The sequence below is a fragment of the Phacochoerus africanus genome, chromosome 4, assembly GCF_016906955.1.
Source record: "Phacochoerus africanus isolate WHEZ1 chromosome 4, ROS_Pafr_v1, whole genome shotgun sequence".
Classification (NCBI taxonomy): Eukaryota; Metazoa; Chordata; class Mammalia; order Artiodactyla; family Suidae; genus Phacochoerus; species Phacochoerus africanus.
Window position 1 is genome coordinate 59,957,786 of NC_062547.1, and position 15,600 is coordinate 59,973,385.

At 50.5% G+C, this 15,600-nt stretch overlaps 1 protein-coding gene across 4 annotated transcripts; it reads left to right on the plus strand.

Moving 5' to 3' along the window:
• The first annotated feature begins 797 nt into the window (after positions 1-797).
• On the plus strand, positions 798-15,202 carry TMEM161A (transmembrane protein 161A). 4 transcript variants are annotated; one of them, XM_047776466.1, is made up of 13 exons: positions 804-869; positions 2,058-2,119; positions 4,532-4,635; positions 5,240-5,320; positions 5,696-5,793; positions 5,909-6,065; positions 6,977-7,128; positions 13,413-13,473; positions 13,572-13,715; positions 13,819-13,932; positions 14,083-14,257; positions 14,372-14,468; positions 14,614-15,202. In XM_047776466.1, exons 3-13 carry the CDS (start codon positions 4,580-4,582, stop codon positions 14,865-14,867), a joined length of 1,389 nt encoding a protein of 462 aa, XP_047632422.1. In that variant the 5' UTR covers positions 804-869; positions 2,058-2,119; positions 4,532-4,579; the 3' UTR covers positions 14,868-15,202. The 4 variants fall into 4 exon arrangements, with proteins under 4 accessions (XP_047632421.1, XP_047632424.1, XP_047632422.1 ...); XM_047776465.1 differs by lacking the exon at positions 2,058-2,119 and having other exon boundaries at positions 798-869; XM_047776467.1 differs by lacking the exons at positions 804-869; positions 2,058-2,119 and adding an exon at positions 1,709-1,728.
• The last annotated feature ends 398 nt before the right edge of the window (positions 15,203-15,600 follow it).

Consider the following 15,600-nt stretch of genomic DNA (forward strand, 5'->3'; position numbering starts at 1 on the left):
AAACCAGAGTTCTGGCTGATGGAAATGAAAAAGGCTTTTGCCAGGTGAAAAACAATGAGAAAGGAGCCACTCCAAGATGGAAGATGGTATTTACAGAGGACTGGAGATGTGAGAAAGCATAGATGGTGGCTAGCTGTATTATCTGTATGTAATAGTGTTGGCAGTAGATTGCAGGCAGGCAGAGGGGTCTGAATTCAGTTTGAACAACTGGGAGTCTATTCAGTGGGAGCCACCGAATTCTTTTTTCTTTTTTAACAGCTGAGCCTGAGGCATATGGAAGTTTCCAGGCTGGGGGTCTATTCAGAGCTGCTGCAGTTGGGGGCCTGTGCCACAGCAAGGGTGGAGTCCTAGCCACGGCTGCGACTTGTCGGTAGCTTGCGGCAACGGGCAAGGATCCTAAACCCACTGAGTGAGGCAAGGGATCAAAGCTCCATCCTCAGGGACACTATGCTGGGTTCTTAAGCCACAGAGCCACAACTGGAACTCTTTTTTTTTTTTTTTTTTTGCCACCAGATGTTCTTAATCAAGGGAGTTCTGCAGTACATGGGTAAATGAGTGTATTCGCCTCAGACTTGCTAAATACGTGCAGGTGAGGAAATTGAGTTTTAGAGACAGCGGCCACACAGGGGTTGCAGAGACAGTCTGGACTCAACCTCTGCCTAAGCTCACCGAGCGCCTTCGAACTACAACTTCCGACATGCAACGCGAGCGACTCCTTGTCCCTAGTGATTTGCCCCGGCTCCAAGCGTGATGATTGGTTGGATGGGCTGCTTGTCATACCAAAGTAGTGTTCTGAATGGCCGAGTTCCGCAAGGAGCTCGGAGCTTCAGGCCCGTGGGTCCCAGCACCGCGCTCCCGCCGGCAACATGGTGAGCCGGCATCTCCTAGCGTGGGGGGCGCCCTGAGGGCCTGGGATTCCGCCAAGGGGATCCCGGGAGACATTGAGGAGACGGGGAACCTTTTGTGGCGGTTGAGTGCTTTGAGGAACTCTGGGTCGCGCTGAGGGCCATGTGTCCCTCTTTGGGGTCAGGATCTCGCTACGGGAATATGAAGGGTTCGGGGATTGTGCAAGGAGACTTGAAGGCTCTGAGCAATTCTGGGCTTCTGACAAGTCCCTGGGGGGGCCCTCTAGGAGACTGGTTCTGCTGAGGGTTCGTCCCATGGAAGGTACTGGGGATCTGAACACATTCAGAGCCCCTCGAGGGAGATCTTGGGTCCTGCTGGGGCCCACTCTGGGGATGTTGTCCTGTGGGAGCTGTGGGGGCCGCGCTGACAGGGTCCATCGGGGATACCTACTCGTATGAGGTGTGCAGAAGGACCAGGGAGAATCCTTAGAGGAGGGGGCCATGACAAGGGGCTCTGGCTTCAGAGTAGGTGAGGATTCCAGAATTGGAGACAGCACATTTGAAACCCTCAGGTCTCACGCAGTTCTGGGTCCAACCCATTGCGTTTATTCTTCAAGCTTAGCCTGGCCCCTGTGGGCTGGGCTGGTGCCAGAAGAGGGAGGAACATCCCCCCCCCCCCAACCTCCCCCCCCCAACCCCGAGTTTGGACTGGACAGAGGGAAAGATAGGCTGGAGGGGCGGGAAGGCAGCCTCATCTTGGTTGTGTTGGGGGTGGGTGTCCCAGAGAAGGGATGTTTTAGGTGGGTCTGAAGTAAGAGCATTGATGGAACTGGTTGATGAAAATGGATGATGTTCCAGGCCTGGGTTCCGGACGCTGTGAAAGGTGAGAGGAAGGGCTCTCAGAAACGGAATGGAGGAAAGTCACATTGATGTTACTTGGCAAGATTCTGGGATCATAGGTCCATTGAAGGGGCTTTAAGCAGGGAAGGGACATGGGCTGATGGGAGGTTCCAGAGATTTTTGGAGATCTGCAGAGCGTGGACCCAAGACTGGAGGCTAATGGGGGTGGCCCTGGATAGACCTCTGGAGCCTAGGTGGAGGAATGAATGCCTGCCTTCCCCCTTCCCTCCTTCATCCTAACATCCATCCTTCTGAGCCTCTACTTCTCCCTCCTTTTTCTCCCTCTCCTTCCTACCGTCCTTCCTCTCCTAGGTATTGGGACCGCAGTTTGAACCATAGGTCTCCTCCTTGGGAAGGTGTCGGAGAGTAATGGGGTCAGTGATGGAGAACTGGGGGCTCTGGGAGGGCCTCTGAGGGGGGCTGCTGGGGGTTGGGGGAGAGTGCAGGGCAATGAGGCAGGGTGGTCCTGAGCTGGGTCCGCCGGGCCTTGAGGGCTGAGGAGCGGAGTTGGACATTTACCATGAGATTGGGAAGGACCTGGGCTGCCTGGAGGAGCCCACAGTCATGCCCACGGGAGTGATGGGTGGGTGCTGGGGCCTCCGGGGAAGGGGCTGGAGGAGGCATGGTCTTCCAGCTCAGCAGAGAGGTCTGAACTGGAGGTGCTGTTAGGCTGGAGTCGTGCTGGGCTGGGTCGGTGGTGAAAACCCTGCCAGGGCGGCATCTGTCACAAGAGAGAGGCACCTGGAGAGCAGCTGGTGGGTTTCCGGGGGCGGGGGAGGGGAGAGTAGAGGAGGGGTCCTAAGAGGAAGGGCGGGGCCACTTAGAGGGTCCGCCCACTGGGCTTGGAGGGGCCCAACCTCCATTAGTGCTATTGGTCATTAATGGCCGCTAGCCGGTCTGCACTTGGATGGGAGGGAGGTTGAGTAGAGGCCAGAAAGATGACAGCCCAGCCTCCTTACTGGGAAAATGATCCCGTTCTCAGTTTACAAGTCATAGGCAGAGCGAAAATATCCTTCTAGTCAGTTATTTTAACGATAGATTGATTTCTCAGCAGTCATTCTGAATTACAGCGCTAGGCCTGAGAGCCCTAGAGCTTTTCTTTTTTTTTCTTTTCTTTTCTTTTTTTTTTTTTAGGGCGGCATCTGCACATTTGGAAGTTCCCAGGCTAGGGGTTGAATCAGAGCTGCAACTGCTGACCTACACCACAGCCACAGCAACACGGGTCCAAGCTGCATCTGCGATCTACACCAAAGCTCAGGACAACGCTGGATCTGTAACCCACTGAGCAGGGCCAGGGATTGAACCCGCATCCTCATGGTCGGGTTCATAACTACGGAGCCATACCGGGGAACTCCAAGCTTTTCCTATTAAAGTTAGCTTATTTTTGACTGATTAAAGGATAATCTTAATAATTAGTTTTAATATTAATGTAATCTTTATTTCATTTTAGTTGTTAATTATAATGCCACAATACTAGCAGACAGCCCTCTTGAGCGCTTAATATTATGTAATTACTGATAGCAAATCGATATTTACTGCATTTAAGCAGGAAAACCCAGCTTAAGTTTCAGACTGATTTTGACAAACATTTCTTCTAAAACGTTTTTGGTTTTGTTTGTTTGTTTTTTGTTTTTTGTCTTTTCTAGGGCCGCTCCCGTGGCATATGGAGGTTCCCAGGCTAGGGGTCTAATCGGAGCTGTAGCTGCTGGCCTACACCAGAGCCACAGCAACATGGGATCCGAGCCATGTCTGCGACCTACACCACAGCTCATGGCAACGCCGGATCCTTAACCCACTGAGCAAGGCCAGGGATGGAACCTGCAACCTCATGGTTCCTAGTCGGATTCGTTAACCACTGTGCCACGACGGGAACTCCTCTAAAATGTTTTAAAATAAGCACATGGGGGAGTTGTTGTGGCTCAGCGGTAACGAACCCGACTAGTATTCATGAGGATGTAAGTTCAATCCCTGGCCCCATTCAGTGAGTTGAGGACGGATGTTGCCTTGAGCTTCGGAATAGGCGTAGGTCGTTGGGATCCTGTGTTGCTGTGGCTGTGGGTAGGCTGGCAGCTGCTGCTCCAATTTGACCCCTAGCCTGGCAACTTCCGTATGCTGCCAGTGTGACCCTAAAAAGCAAAAGCAAAGAAAAAGAATTCCTGATTTTAAAAAGTCGTACCACTCAAATATGTAAGTCTTTGTCCTGAAACAGGTAGTGGCCAGAGACAGCTTTCCTCATTGGTTGATTATAGAGGAAGGGAGAGGGAGAGAGGGTGATTTAAATTATCAAAGGTAATTAAAATGAGAAAGACTTGGGGGTCGGAGCACCAGGGTGACTGCTGAAGCTGGAAGCTCACTTGAGACATTGTTGGTGCGTGGGTGGGACAGTGGGGTAAGAGTGCCCTGCTTCTGGTAGGTGCAGAAGGTGGTCTTGAGAGGACATGAAGCAAAATAGGATCCCCTCATTCCAGATGAAGAAACTGAGGCTTGGGGAGTTTAATACTTTAAATCCTCAGCAGAGGCAGAAAGTGAGCCCCAGTCTCTGCTCCAACGTATGCTCCCCTCCACCCTACAGCCCAGCCAGGTGGTGGGGACCCGCGCTTTGCTGGGGCTCCCAGGGTTGGGTCTGAGCCCACCCCAGAACCACTCCCCAAGCTGCAGCAGGAGCCAGGGAGGGCCTCCCTCCCCCACCTGGCCCCAGCGTCTCTATAAATAGCCGGGGTTCCGACGGCCGGCTTGAGCTTGTGACCCTCTGGCCGGCACTGCCCTTCACGTCTCCTCCCCTGCAGGCGGTCCTTGGAGTGCAGCTGGTGGTGACGCTGCTTACCGCCACCCTCATGCACAGGCTGGCCCCACACTGCTCCTTCGCGCGCTGGCTGCTCTGCAATGGCAGGTGAGCCACACCTCCTTCCTGAATAGTGGGAGGAGCCCCAAGAGCCCCGCCCTCCCTGGGTTTCCGAAGCCTCACCTCACGCCCTGGCTGGGAAGTTTTGTTTTTTTTTTAAAAAAACAACTTTATTGAAATATAATCAGTAAAACAGTAATCTGCAAATATTTGAAGTACACAGTTGGATCGATTTTGACAGATTGTAACAGCGCCGAGATGATCTCCACACTCAGAAGAGCAGCTGCTTCCCCCACTCCTGTGCCTCTTCCTACTCTGGCTGTAGATTTGTTTCCCGAAACTCTTTTGGTCCCAGTTTGGGTCTCAGACCCTTTCTGAGAGTCTGGTGGAAATTGTGAATTCTCTCTCCAGGACAATGCACACACCAGTTCCACCTAGAGAGTTAGCCAGCAGATTCTGGTGTCTAGGACCCTTGTGACACATCCCTAACCAACCCCCGGCCACCTCCCTGGCCTTCCATGGTCTTTACCCATCCTGTCCCCAGGCTTTTTGGGGCCAGGCTTCCCACTGACTACAGTTCCAAGTTTTGAGGTTCACTGCTTTGATTCTCCCCCTTCCCCAAGTTTCCCTGACTGCCTGTCTCTGTCCTCAGTCTCTTCCGATACAAGCACCCTTCCGAGGAAGAACTTCGGGCCCTGGCAGGGAAGCAGAGACCCAGAGGCAGGAAGGAGCGGTGAGTGAACCCCCAGGCTCAGGTGAGGGGCTCCCTTCCTTGGGAGGCCATGAGGGCACAGGGACTGCCCTGCCCACTTCCAGGTGCTGCTCTGTGCATAGAAAAATCAGGGATGCCCCAGGCTGAGGAGATGGTCACTGTCACTCATTGGTTGGCATCTAACGCTTTTTGGAAGTCAGCCCCGTGGGTGGATGGTGGCCATATCTGGGCCTGCAGAGAACGCCCAGGCTGGGGGAGAAGGTACCTTCTAGGCCAGCTCCTCCTGTGCTCTGAAGGTGACACTGTAGAGCCTCCCAGGCTGGGGAGGGCTATCGTGGCTCACTGGGGAGGGAAGAACAGAGGATGCTGCTCTGACATGTCCCCCCTTCTCCCCAGATGGGCCAATGGCTACAGTGAGGAGAAGCCGTTATCTGTGCCTCGAGACACCCCATTCCAGCTGGAGACCTGCCCCCTCACAGCTGTTGATGCCCTTGGTAACAACCCAGCTGGGTCCCCAACTCCTCTCCCTTGACCCACATCCTGGTGGGGTTGGTGGGAGGAGCATCCCAAGCAGGCTAAGCTGGGGACTGAGCTACATGCTCCCTGCAGTCCTGCGCTTCTTCCTGGAGTACCAGTGGTTTGTGGACTTTGCGGTGTACTCGGGTGGCGTGTACCTCTTTACAGAGGCCTACTACTACATGCTGGGCCCGGCCAAGGAGACCAACATCGCAGTGTTCTGGTGCCTGCTCACCATCGCCTTCTCTATGTATCCTCCCTCCGGGCTCCCCAGGTAGGGGAGGCAGTGGCATGTGGAAGCTGGACCCGAGGTTCCTTGTCTCCCCTAAATTGGTGTATCAGTTATCAACTGCTGTGCCATCAACTCCCCCAAAACTCCATGGGGGTCAAGCAGTTGCTCTTTTGTTTTCCTGGGCTGGGCTCATCTGGGTTGCCTCATCTCTGCTCCACATGGGCCTGCCTTCCAGCAGGCTAGAGCAAGCTTCCTTGCCACAGTGGCCAGGAAGGAAAAGGGATGCTATCGGTCTCCTGAGGCTTTGCCTGCTCCATCCCTGTCCATTCTCCAGATCAAAGCAAGTTAGCAGGCCAGCACAGATGGAGGGACTAGCAAGGGACTCCCCCTCTGCAATTTTTTATTAAGCTGTACAGAGATAGCAGAGGCAAAATTGACTTTGAGGACCCAAGTCAGACAAAATGTCCTTGTGGAAGGGGAAGCCCATCTTGGAGCCCACACTGATTCCTGAAAGCGCCAGGAGTCTTTTTCAGAGACTCAGATTGGTAGATTGGAGCTATAGCCTTGTTATCTCTGATAGCCTCTCAGAGGAATGGGAAACTTATGAGCTATGAATGCAGGCGGGAGGCTCAGTGGGTCAGGGGGGCTTGACCTGAAGAGACAGTGTTAGTGGCCATTCCTAACTGACCGCAGGCCGTGTGATGAAGCCAAGTGGAAGGGCTGGCTCAGGCCCGCCCACATGCCACTGACACAGGTCCAACAGCAGTGAGCCTTGTGTCCTGGGCTTGCCCAGGGGCTCTTCTTGATCACTCTCCTGCTCCCTGGGACTTCAATCCTGAACTTCCACATCCGTGCTCTGGAGTTTGGGGGACCCTGAATGGGGGAAGGGCCACCACAGGCACTGGAGGCCTCCTTAGCCCTGCCCGCAGCAAGGTGTTCCTGACGGTGACCCGGCTGTACTTCAGTGCAGAGGAGGGAGGCGAGCGCTCTGTCTGCCTCACCTTCGCCTTTCTGTTCCTGCTCCTGGCCATGCTGGTGCAGGTGGTGCGGGAGGAGACACTCGAGCTGGGCCTGGAGCCAGGTATGTGCAGTCTGGGGCCTGGGGGCGCCACCTCCATCACTCCCTTGTGTGAACTGACAAAGGTGGGGTTTAAGTGGCTTTTCCACCTGCACGCAGTTGGTGAAGGAAGGGACCCCTGGGGGCCTGAACAGTCTCCACAGGTGCTTGCTACCCTAGATGCCCCTTTGGGCTTTGAGGACAAGAGGATATCCTGTCTCACTGTCTCTGATAGATGCCTGTGGCTGTAACTTCACCTGGGCACTTCTGTTCCCCTCCAATCTGTCCTCTACCCAGTGGCCACAGTGACTTACTATTTATTTATTCTAAAAATTGGGGGGAGGAGTTCCCTTTGTAGCTCAGAGGGTTAAGCCCCTGACTAGTATCTGGGTCCGATCCCTGGTCTCACTCAGTGGGTTAAGGATCCAGCATTGCCACAGGCTGTGGGGAAGGTCTGGAAATGCAGCTCAGATCCTGCGTTGCTGTGGCTGTGGTATAGGCTGGCAGCTGCATCTCCGATTCAACCCCTCGCCTGGGAACTTCCTTATGCTGCAGGTGTGCCTTAAAAAGAAAAGAAAGAAAAAATGGGGGAAGGAAATAGATAAACGGTATAAAATTCATAAAGTACAGGAGGTTATAGAGTGAAAATCACCCTTCCACACTGGTTGTCCTTTGCAAAGGAAACCTAGGGCACCAGATTCCCATATTCACATAAAATAGTAGTGTACATGGCTCTACATTCTGCTTTTTCCCTTAAAAATAATTAATATTGGAGTTCCCGTCATGGTGCAGCAGAAACAAATCCGACTAGGAACCATGAGGTTGTGGGTTCCATTCTTGGCCTCGCTCAGTGGGTCACGGATCTGGTGTTGCTGCGAGCTGTGGTGTAGGTTGCAGACATGGCTTGGATCTGGCATTGCTGTGGCTCTGGCTTAGGCTGGCAGTTACAGTTCCAATTAGACCCCTAGACTGGGAACCTCCATATGTCATGAGTGTGGCCCTAACAAGCCAAAATAATAATAATAATAATAATTAATATTATTATTATAGTAAGTGAAGTAAGTCGGAGAAAGACAAGTATGTGATATCACTTATATGTGATATAAGTAGATCTAAATAAATGATATAAATGAACTTATTTACAAAACAGAAATACTCACAGACATAGAAAACAAACTTATGGTTACCAAAGGGGGTGGCAGGGGTGGGGGAGAGATAAATTAGAAGTTTGGGATTAACATATACACATTACTGTGTATAAAATTGATAGGAGCTCCCATCATGGCACAGCAGAAACGAATCCAACTAGGAACCATGAGGTTGCATGTTAAATCCCTGGCCTCACTCAGTGGGTTAAGGATCTGGCATTGCTGTGAGCTGTGGTGTAGGTCATAGATGCGGCTCAGATCTGATGTTGCTATGGCTGTGGTGTAGGCCAGCAGCTATAGCTCGATTGGACCCCTAGCCTGGGAACCTCCATATGCCATGGGTGCAGCCCTAAAAAGCACAAAAAATAAAATGAATAAAATAAATAAAATTGATAAACAACAAGGACCTACTGTATAGCACAGGGAACTATATTCAATATCTTGTAATAACATGTAATGGAAAAGAATCTGAAAAAGAACATATGTGTTTGTGTGTGTGTAACTGGATCACTTTGCTGTATACCTGAAACTAACACAACACTGTAAATTAACCATACTTCAATTTAAAAAAATATTGGAGGTTGTCCCTATATGCTACTATATACAGTAACAGTATGTTACAGTAACATAGTAACAGTAACTTGATACTACATTTTGTAACAGCTATACAATATTTCACTTTATGGATTTTTTTTGTTATTATTTAACCAGGCCCCAATTTATGGACTTAAGTCTTTCTGCTATTAAATGTTGTTACACCAAACCATGTTGTTATACAGTGTTGTACAAGAACAGACTTGTGTCTGTGACTCTGTGCAAGAAAGTACATTTTAATAATGTTGCAGAATTGCCCTTCAGGAAGATATGTATAAACATCTTCTCCAATGTATTTCTTCAGACTTTTTCATCTTGAGTAATGTGATGAATGAAAATATAAGTGAGGTTCGGCATCTTTTCATATGTTAAAGAGCCATTTCTATTTCCTTTCTGGAAAAGTTTTGTTCTTTTGCTCAGTTTTCTACTAGGTTATTGACCATCTTACTGATTTGCAGGAGTTCTTTATATATTAAGGAATTTAGCTTTTGTGTATGATAGGTGTTGTAAATATTTTTTCTTAGTTTCCCATTTTTCTTTTGACTTTCTCTACTTTTTTTTTTTTTTTTTAAATGTCTGCACCCGTGGCCTATGGAAGTTCCCAGGTTTGGGGTCAAATCAGAGCTGTAGCTGCTGGCCTACACTGCAGTCATGGCAATGTCAGATCCTTTAACTCACTGAGAGAGGCCAGGGACCAAACTTGCATCCTCATGGATACTAGCCGGGTTCTTTTTTTTTTTTGGCTTTTTAGGGCCGCATCTGCTGCATATGGAGGTTCCCAGTCTGGGGGTCCAATTGTAGCTACCGCTGCCAGCCTACACCACAGCCACAGCAACGCAGGATCTGAGCTGCATCTGCGACCTACACCACAGCTCATGGCAACACCAGATCCTTAACCCGCTGAGGGAGGCCAGGGATAAAACCCAAAACCTCAAGGTTCCTAGTCAGATTTGTTTCTGCTGTGCCACGATGGAAACTCCCAACCCCCACATATTCTTGATTAACATATATTCCCTGCCTCTATGTGTCCAATAAATTCAAATCTCCATCTTTTCTAACTTTTTTTCCCCAACATATCCCTCTGGGTTGGTGGAAGTCCTAATTTCTCCAGGTAGTTCTGTCAGTGTTTTCTTTATATATTTTAAGGCTAAATGACAAGGTGTTTTACAAGTTTAAAATTGTTACATCTTCCTGGCAGATCAGCCATTTTTTCATAATGTATTGACCCTTTTTGAGTCTAATAATGCTTCCATCTTAGTTTAGTTTGGTATTAATATCATCTTTCCAGTTCCTTCCTTCCTTTTTAATTTTTTTTTTTTCTTTTTTGGCCACTTTACAGCATATGGAATTCCTGGGCCAGGATCAGATCTGAGCTGCAGTTGCAACCTATGCCTATTCAACAGTGGCAACATTGGAGCTTTTAACCCACTGTGTTGGACCAGGGATCGAACCTGCATCCTTGTGCTGCACAAATGCTGCTGATCCCATTGTGCCACAGCAGGAACTCTGTTCCTCCTTTTTTCTTTTCAATCCCAAATGCTCATAGATACTAGTTCTTCACCTGCTGAGCCACAACTGGAACTCACTTCTTTTTTTATTTTAATTAAAAAACATTTTTTTGCCCTTTTTTTTTTTTTTTTTTTTTTAAGGGCCATGCCCACAGCATATGGAAGTTCCTATGCTAGGGGTCAAATGGGAGCTATAGCTGCTGGCCTACACCACAGCCACAGCATTGCAGGATCCAAGCCGCATCTGCACCTGTCCTACATCACAGCTCACAGCAACATGGAATGCCCAACCTCCTTTCTTTTTATTTATTTATTTATTTATTTATTTATTGTCTTTTTGCTATTTCTTTGGGCCGCTCCTGCGGCATATGGAGGTTCCCAGGCTAGGGGTAGAATTGGAGCTATAGTTGCTGGCCTACACTACAGCCACAGCAACGCCAGAGCCAAGTCGCGTCTGCGACCTTTCTTTTTAAAACTGAGATATAATTGAAGTTCCCACTATGTCACAATGCGTTAAGAATCTGTAGTGGCTTGGATCTCTGTGGAGGTACAGGTTTGATGCCTGGTCCACTGCAGTGGGTTAAACGATCTGGCATTGCTGTGGCATATGGATTCAATACCTGGCCCAGGAACTTCCATGTGGCATGGGGTGCGGCCATTTTAAAAAATTTGAGATATAATTGACATATAACATTACTAGATTCAAGTGTATAACATAATGATTCAATATTTGTGTATATTGGAAAATGCTCACAATAAGTCTAGTTAACATCCATTACAGCATAGTTACAATTTTTTTTTCTTGCGATAAGAACTTTTAACATCTACTCTCTTAGCAACTTTCAAATATACAGGAATTTTCTTGTGGTGCAGCAGGTTAAGGATCTGGTGTCATCATTGCAACAGCTTGGGTCATTGCTGTGACTCGGGTTTGATCCTTAGCCTGGGAGTTCCCATTGTGGCTCAGTGGGTTAAGGACTCAACATAGTCTCCATGAGAACTTGGAGTTCGATCCCTGGCCTCACTCAGTGGGTTAAGGATTCAGCATTGCTACAAGCTGCCAGCAGATGTGGCTTGGATTGGATGTTGCCATGGCTGTGGCATAGGCCTCAGTTGCAGCTCTGATTCGACCCCTAGCCCGGGAGCTTCCATATGCTGCAGGTGTGGCTGTTAAAAAAAAGGAAAATATGGAGTTCCCGTCATGGTGCAGCAGAAACAAATCCGACTAGGAACCATGAGGTTGGGGGTTTGATCCCTGGCCTCGCTCAGTGGGTTAAGGATCTGGCATTGCCGTGAGCTGTGGTATAGGTTGCAGACGCAGCTCAGATCTGGCATTGCTGTGGCTGTGGCATATGCCGGCTGTAGCTCCGATTAGACCCCTAGCCTGGGAACCTCCGCATGCCTCGGGTGCAGCCCTGAAAAGACAAAAGACCAAAAAAAAAAAAGAAAGAAAGAAAGAAAAAAGAAAAATACAACATTACCTTTCTTTTGATTAGCATTTGTTATATATACATATATATTTATTTATTTCAACATCCCTTTACTTTTACCCTTCTAGTGACCTCATGTTGAGGTATGTCTACTTTAAACAACACATATACAGATATTTTCAATTGACTTGACAGTCTGTATCATTTAATTGCAAAGTTTAATCCACTTACATTTATTATGATTTCTGACATATTTGCCTTGTTTTTACTATTTTACATTTTCACTTTGTATTTGTTCCTTTTCTGTTGTTGCTGTTGACAGTGGCTGCCAGCTCAGTTGTCCTCTGTTTTAGGTGATCTGTTATAACTTCTGACTGCTTTGTGATCTCTTAGTTTTTGGTATTCTGCAGTTTCACCACAGTGTGTCTAGGTATGGTTTTCTTTGTATTTATCTGGTTTTATATATTCGGTGTGTATCATCCATTCTGCAGACTTCTCAATCATTCTCTTCCAATATCTCTTCTCTTTCATTCTTTTTCTTCTCTTCCTTTGGGGCTTTGACTTATAATGGACTTTCTATGCTATCCTCCTTATTTCTTTTCTTTTTTTTTTTTAGTTTATTTTTTGTCTTCCTTTCTTTTCTTTTTTTTTTTTTTTTTTGTCTTTTCAGGGCCGCAACTGCAGCATATGGAGGTTCCCAGGCTAGGGGTCTAATTGGAACTGTTGCTGCTGGCCTACACCACAGCCACAGCAACTCGGGATCCAAGCCACATCTGCAACCTACACCACAGCTCATGGCAACACCAGATCCTTAACCCACTGAGCGAGGCCAGGGATCAAACCAGCAACCTCATGGTTCCTAGTCGGATTCCTTCCAGCTGTGCCATGACGGGAACTCCATCTTCCTTATTTCTTAATCTCCCTTCATATTTCCCACCATCTTATTTTTCTGAGTTGGAACCCTAGTGATTTCTTCAGATCCAATTCATTAGTTCCTCCTTTGGCTGTTTCTAATATGCTTTTTAACAATCTATCACTTCCATAATTATATTTTCCCTTCAAAAGGACTTAATTGATTCCTTTGCAAATCCATCTGGTCATCTGAGGTAGTCTCATGTCACCTGATCTGTGATTCTACTTTTATTTGCCTCAGTCATTTCACACAGAATTTGATAATGCTGATTTCTGAAATCCTTGGGATCTACACTTTTTTTTTCTTCTTTCTGTTGACTCGCCTTTATGGTGATTTGTCTCCTTGTGTGTTTGGTGATTTTGGCTGTGAGCTCAAATTTATTTGCTTTTACTCCGTGGAAAATTTGGGGGCCTGAACTAAGAATTGTTTCTAGGACTTTAGTTTTCTCCTGGAATCCTCCAGCTTCCAGGAAGCTCAGACTCAGTGCCCTCCACCCCCATGTCCCCCAGTCCAGTCAATGGTGTCTGCCTAGCACATTCTCCTGAGCTGCACATAATTGGACAACAAAATTGTCCTCATCCTTGTCACAGGGCCTGGCTGAAGCTAGTACATTCCTACCTGGGGAGCAAAAGGCTGTCTTGGGCGGGGTGTGGACAGAGTGGGCTCTGAGGCCCCAGGGGTCTACCGGACACCATCCTTTCTTTGTTTTTCCCAGGCCTGGACAGTATGACCCAGAACTTGGAGCCACTACTGAAGACACAAGACTGGGACTGGGCGTGAGTCCTGAGAAAGGAGGGGGGACAAGGCAGGCTGCTACTTGCAGGCATGATGCTGACCTGCCAAAGGGACCCCCTGACCTTTCTCTTTTCTCCAGTCTCCCGCTGGTCAAGCTGGTCATCCGGGTGGGGCTGGCGGCGGTAGGCTCCGTGCTGGGCGCCTTCCTCACCTTCCCAGGCCTGCGTCTGGCCCAGACCCACCATGATGCGCTCACCATGTCAGAAGACCGGCCCATGCTGCAGTTACGTGGGGCATCGGGTGGGTGAGGGGTTAGGGAGCCTAGAGGGAGGGGCTGGGGGGATGGAGGGTACCCAAGCCCACGCTCTCTGCACCCTTGCCCCCAGGCTCCTCCTGCACACCAGCTTCCTGTCCCCCCTGTTCGTCCTGTGGTTCTGGACCAAGCCCATTGCGCGGGACTTCCTGCACCAGGCACCCTTTGGGAGCACTACCGTTTCTCTGTGCGTACGGGGTGGCGCTGGGAGGCAGGGCAGTTGGGGTCCCCCCCGGGGTACTCCAGTCTCTGAGGCTAAGGGAGGAGCCGTGCGTCCTGGGGGAGGATCCTGAGGCGGAGAGCGACCTCACTAGCCCCCTGGCTCCTCTCGGCACAGGCTGTCGGACTCGGCTTTTGACTCGCTGCGCCTCTGGGTGCTGGTGGCACTGTGCTTGCTGCGGCTAGCAGTGACCCGGCCCCACCTGCAGGCCTACCTGTGCCTGGCCAAGTCGCGCGTGGAGCAGCTGCGGCGGGAGGCTGGCCGCATCGAGGCCCGCGAGATCCAGCGGCGGGTACCGGCGGCACCCGGGCAGGGAGGAGGGAATCCTGGGCTCCCGGTCCCTCGGGGGTGGGGTCACCCGGACTCCGGAGGTCCCTGGCTGCAGCCACTGCTACCTGCCCACCAGGTGGTGCGGGTGTACTGCTACGTGACGGTTGTGAGCCTGCAGTACTTGACGCCGCTCATCCTCACCCTCAACTGCACGCTGCTGCTCAAGACGCTGGGTGAGAAGAACCTGCCTGGGCGGGGGCGGAGCCTTGGGTGGGGCTCGAAGGGCGGGGGCGGGGCCTGGGGCAGGCGGGTGAGGATCAGTACAGGTGAGGGTCTCTGCGGCCTGAACCTCCACGCATTACTCCCTCCCTCTCGCAGGTGGCTACTCCTGGGGTCTGGGCCCGGTCCCCTCGCTGTCTCCTACCCCATCCTCAGCCCGCGATGGCCCGGTTGGCCCGGAGGAGGACGAGGCCCAGCAAACTGCTGCCCTGATCGCTGGGGCCCTGGGCAGCCTGCTCACGCCCCTCTTCCTCCGTGGCGTCCTCGCCTTCCTCATCTGGTGGATCGCCGCCTGCCAACTGCTCTCCAGCCTCTTTGGCCTATACTTCCACCAGCACCTGGCGGGCTCCTAGCCGTCTGCAGATACTCCTGAGGTCCCAAGCTCTGGTCCTGGGCCAGCGGGACATGGGCCGCCCCCTCAGTGTCCCCAGGTGCAAGGCGGCCCTGGGAGTCTCTGCTGTGCTAGCTGTGCCAGTCCCCTTCACCGCAGTGCCTGATTCTGTACCCCACCCCCCTTGGACCTCGAGCTTCTGCCTCAAAACTGACTCCCCAGGCCCAGCAGCAGAGGGTCCCGTGGCCAGCTATTGTTCCCAGATTGCATGTGCCCAGTTTGCAGGGTGGTAAGGGTTGGGGGAGGGAGACACTCTTCTAAACAAATAAAGGAGCAAGCTGCTTTTTACAAAAAGGATTCAGGAGTTCCCCGTCGTGGCTCAGTGGTTAACAAACCTGATTAGCATTCATGAGAATGTGGGTTGGATCCCTGGTCCTGCTCAGTGGGTTAAGGATCCAGCATTGCTGTGAGCCGTGGTGTAGGTCACAGATGTGGCTCAGATCCCATGTTGCTGAGGCTGTGGCTGTGGCTTAGGCTGGGAGCTACAGCTCCAATTCCACCCCTAGCCTGGGAAGCTCCATAAGTGGCCCTAAAAAGACAAAAGACAAAAAAAAAAAAAGGTTCAAATGGTTTTGGAGGCAGCTTCCCACAGGCTCTCGGGTCACCTGAGTGCACAGAGGTGGGGGATTGGGACTTCAGTGTTGAGTGATGGGGATGATGGAGGGTGAGCATAGCAAAGGCCTGGGAGGAAGAAG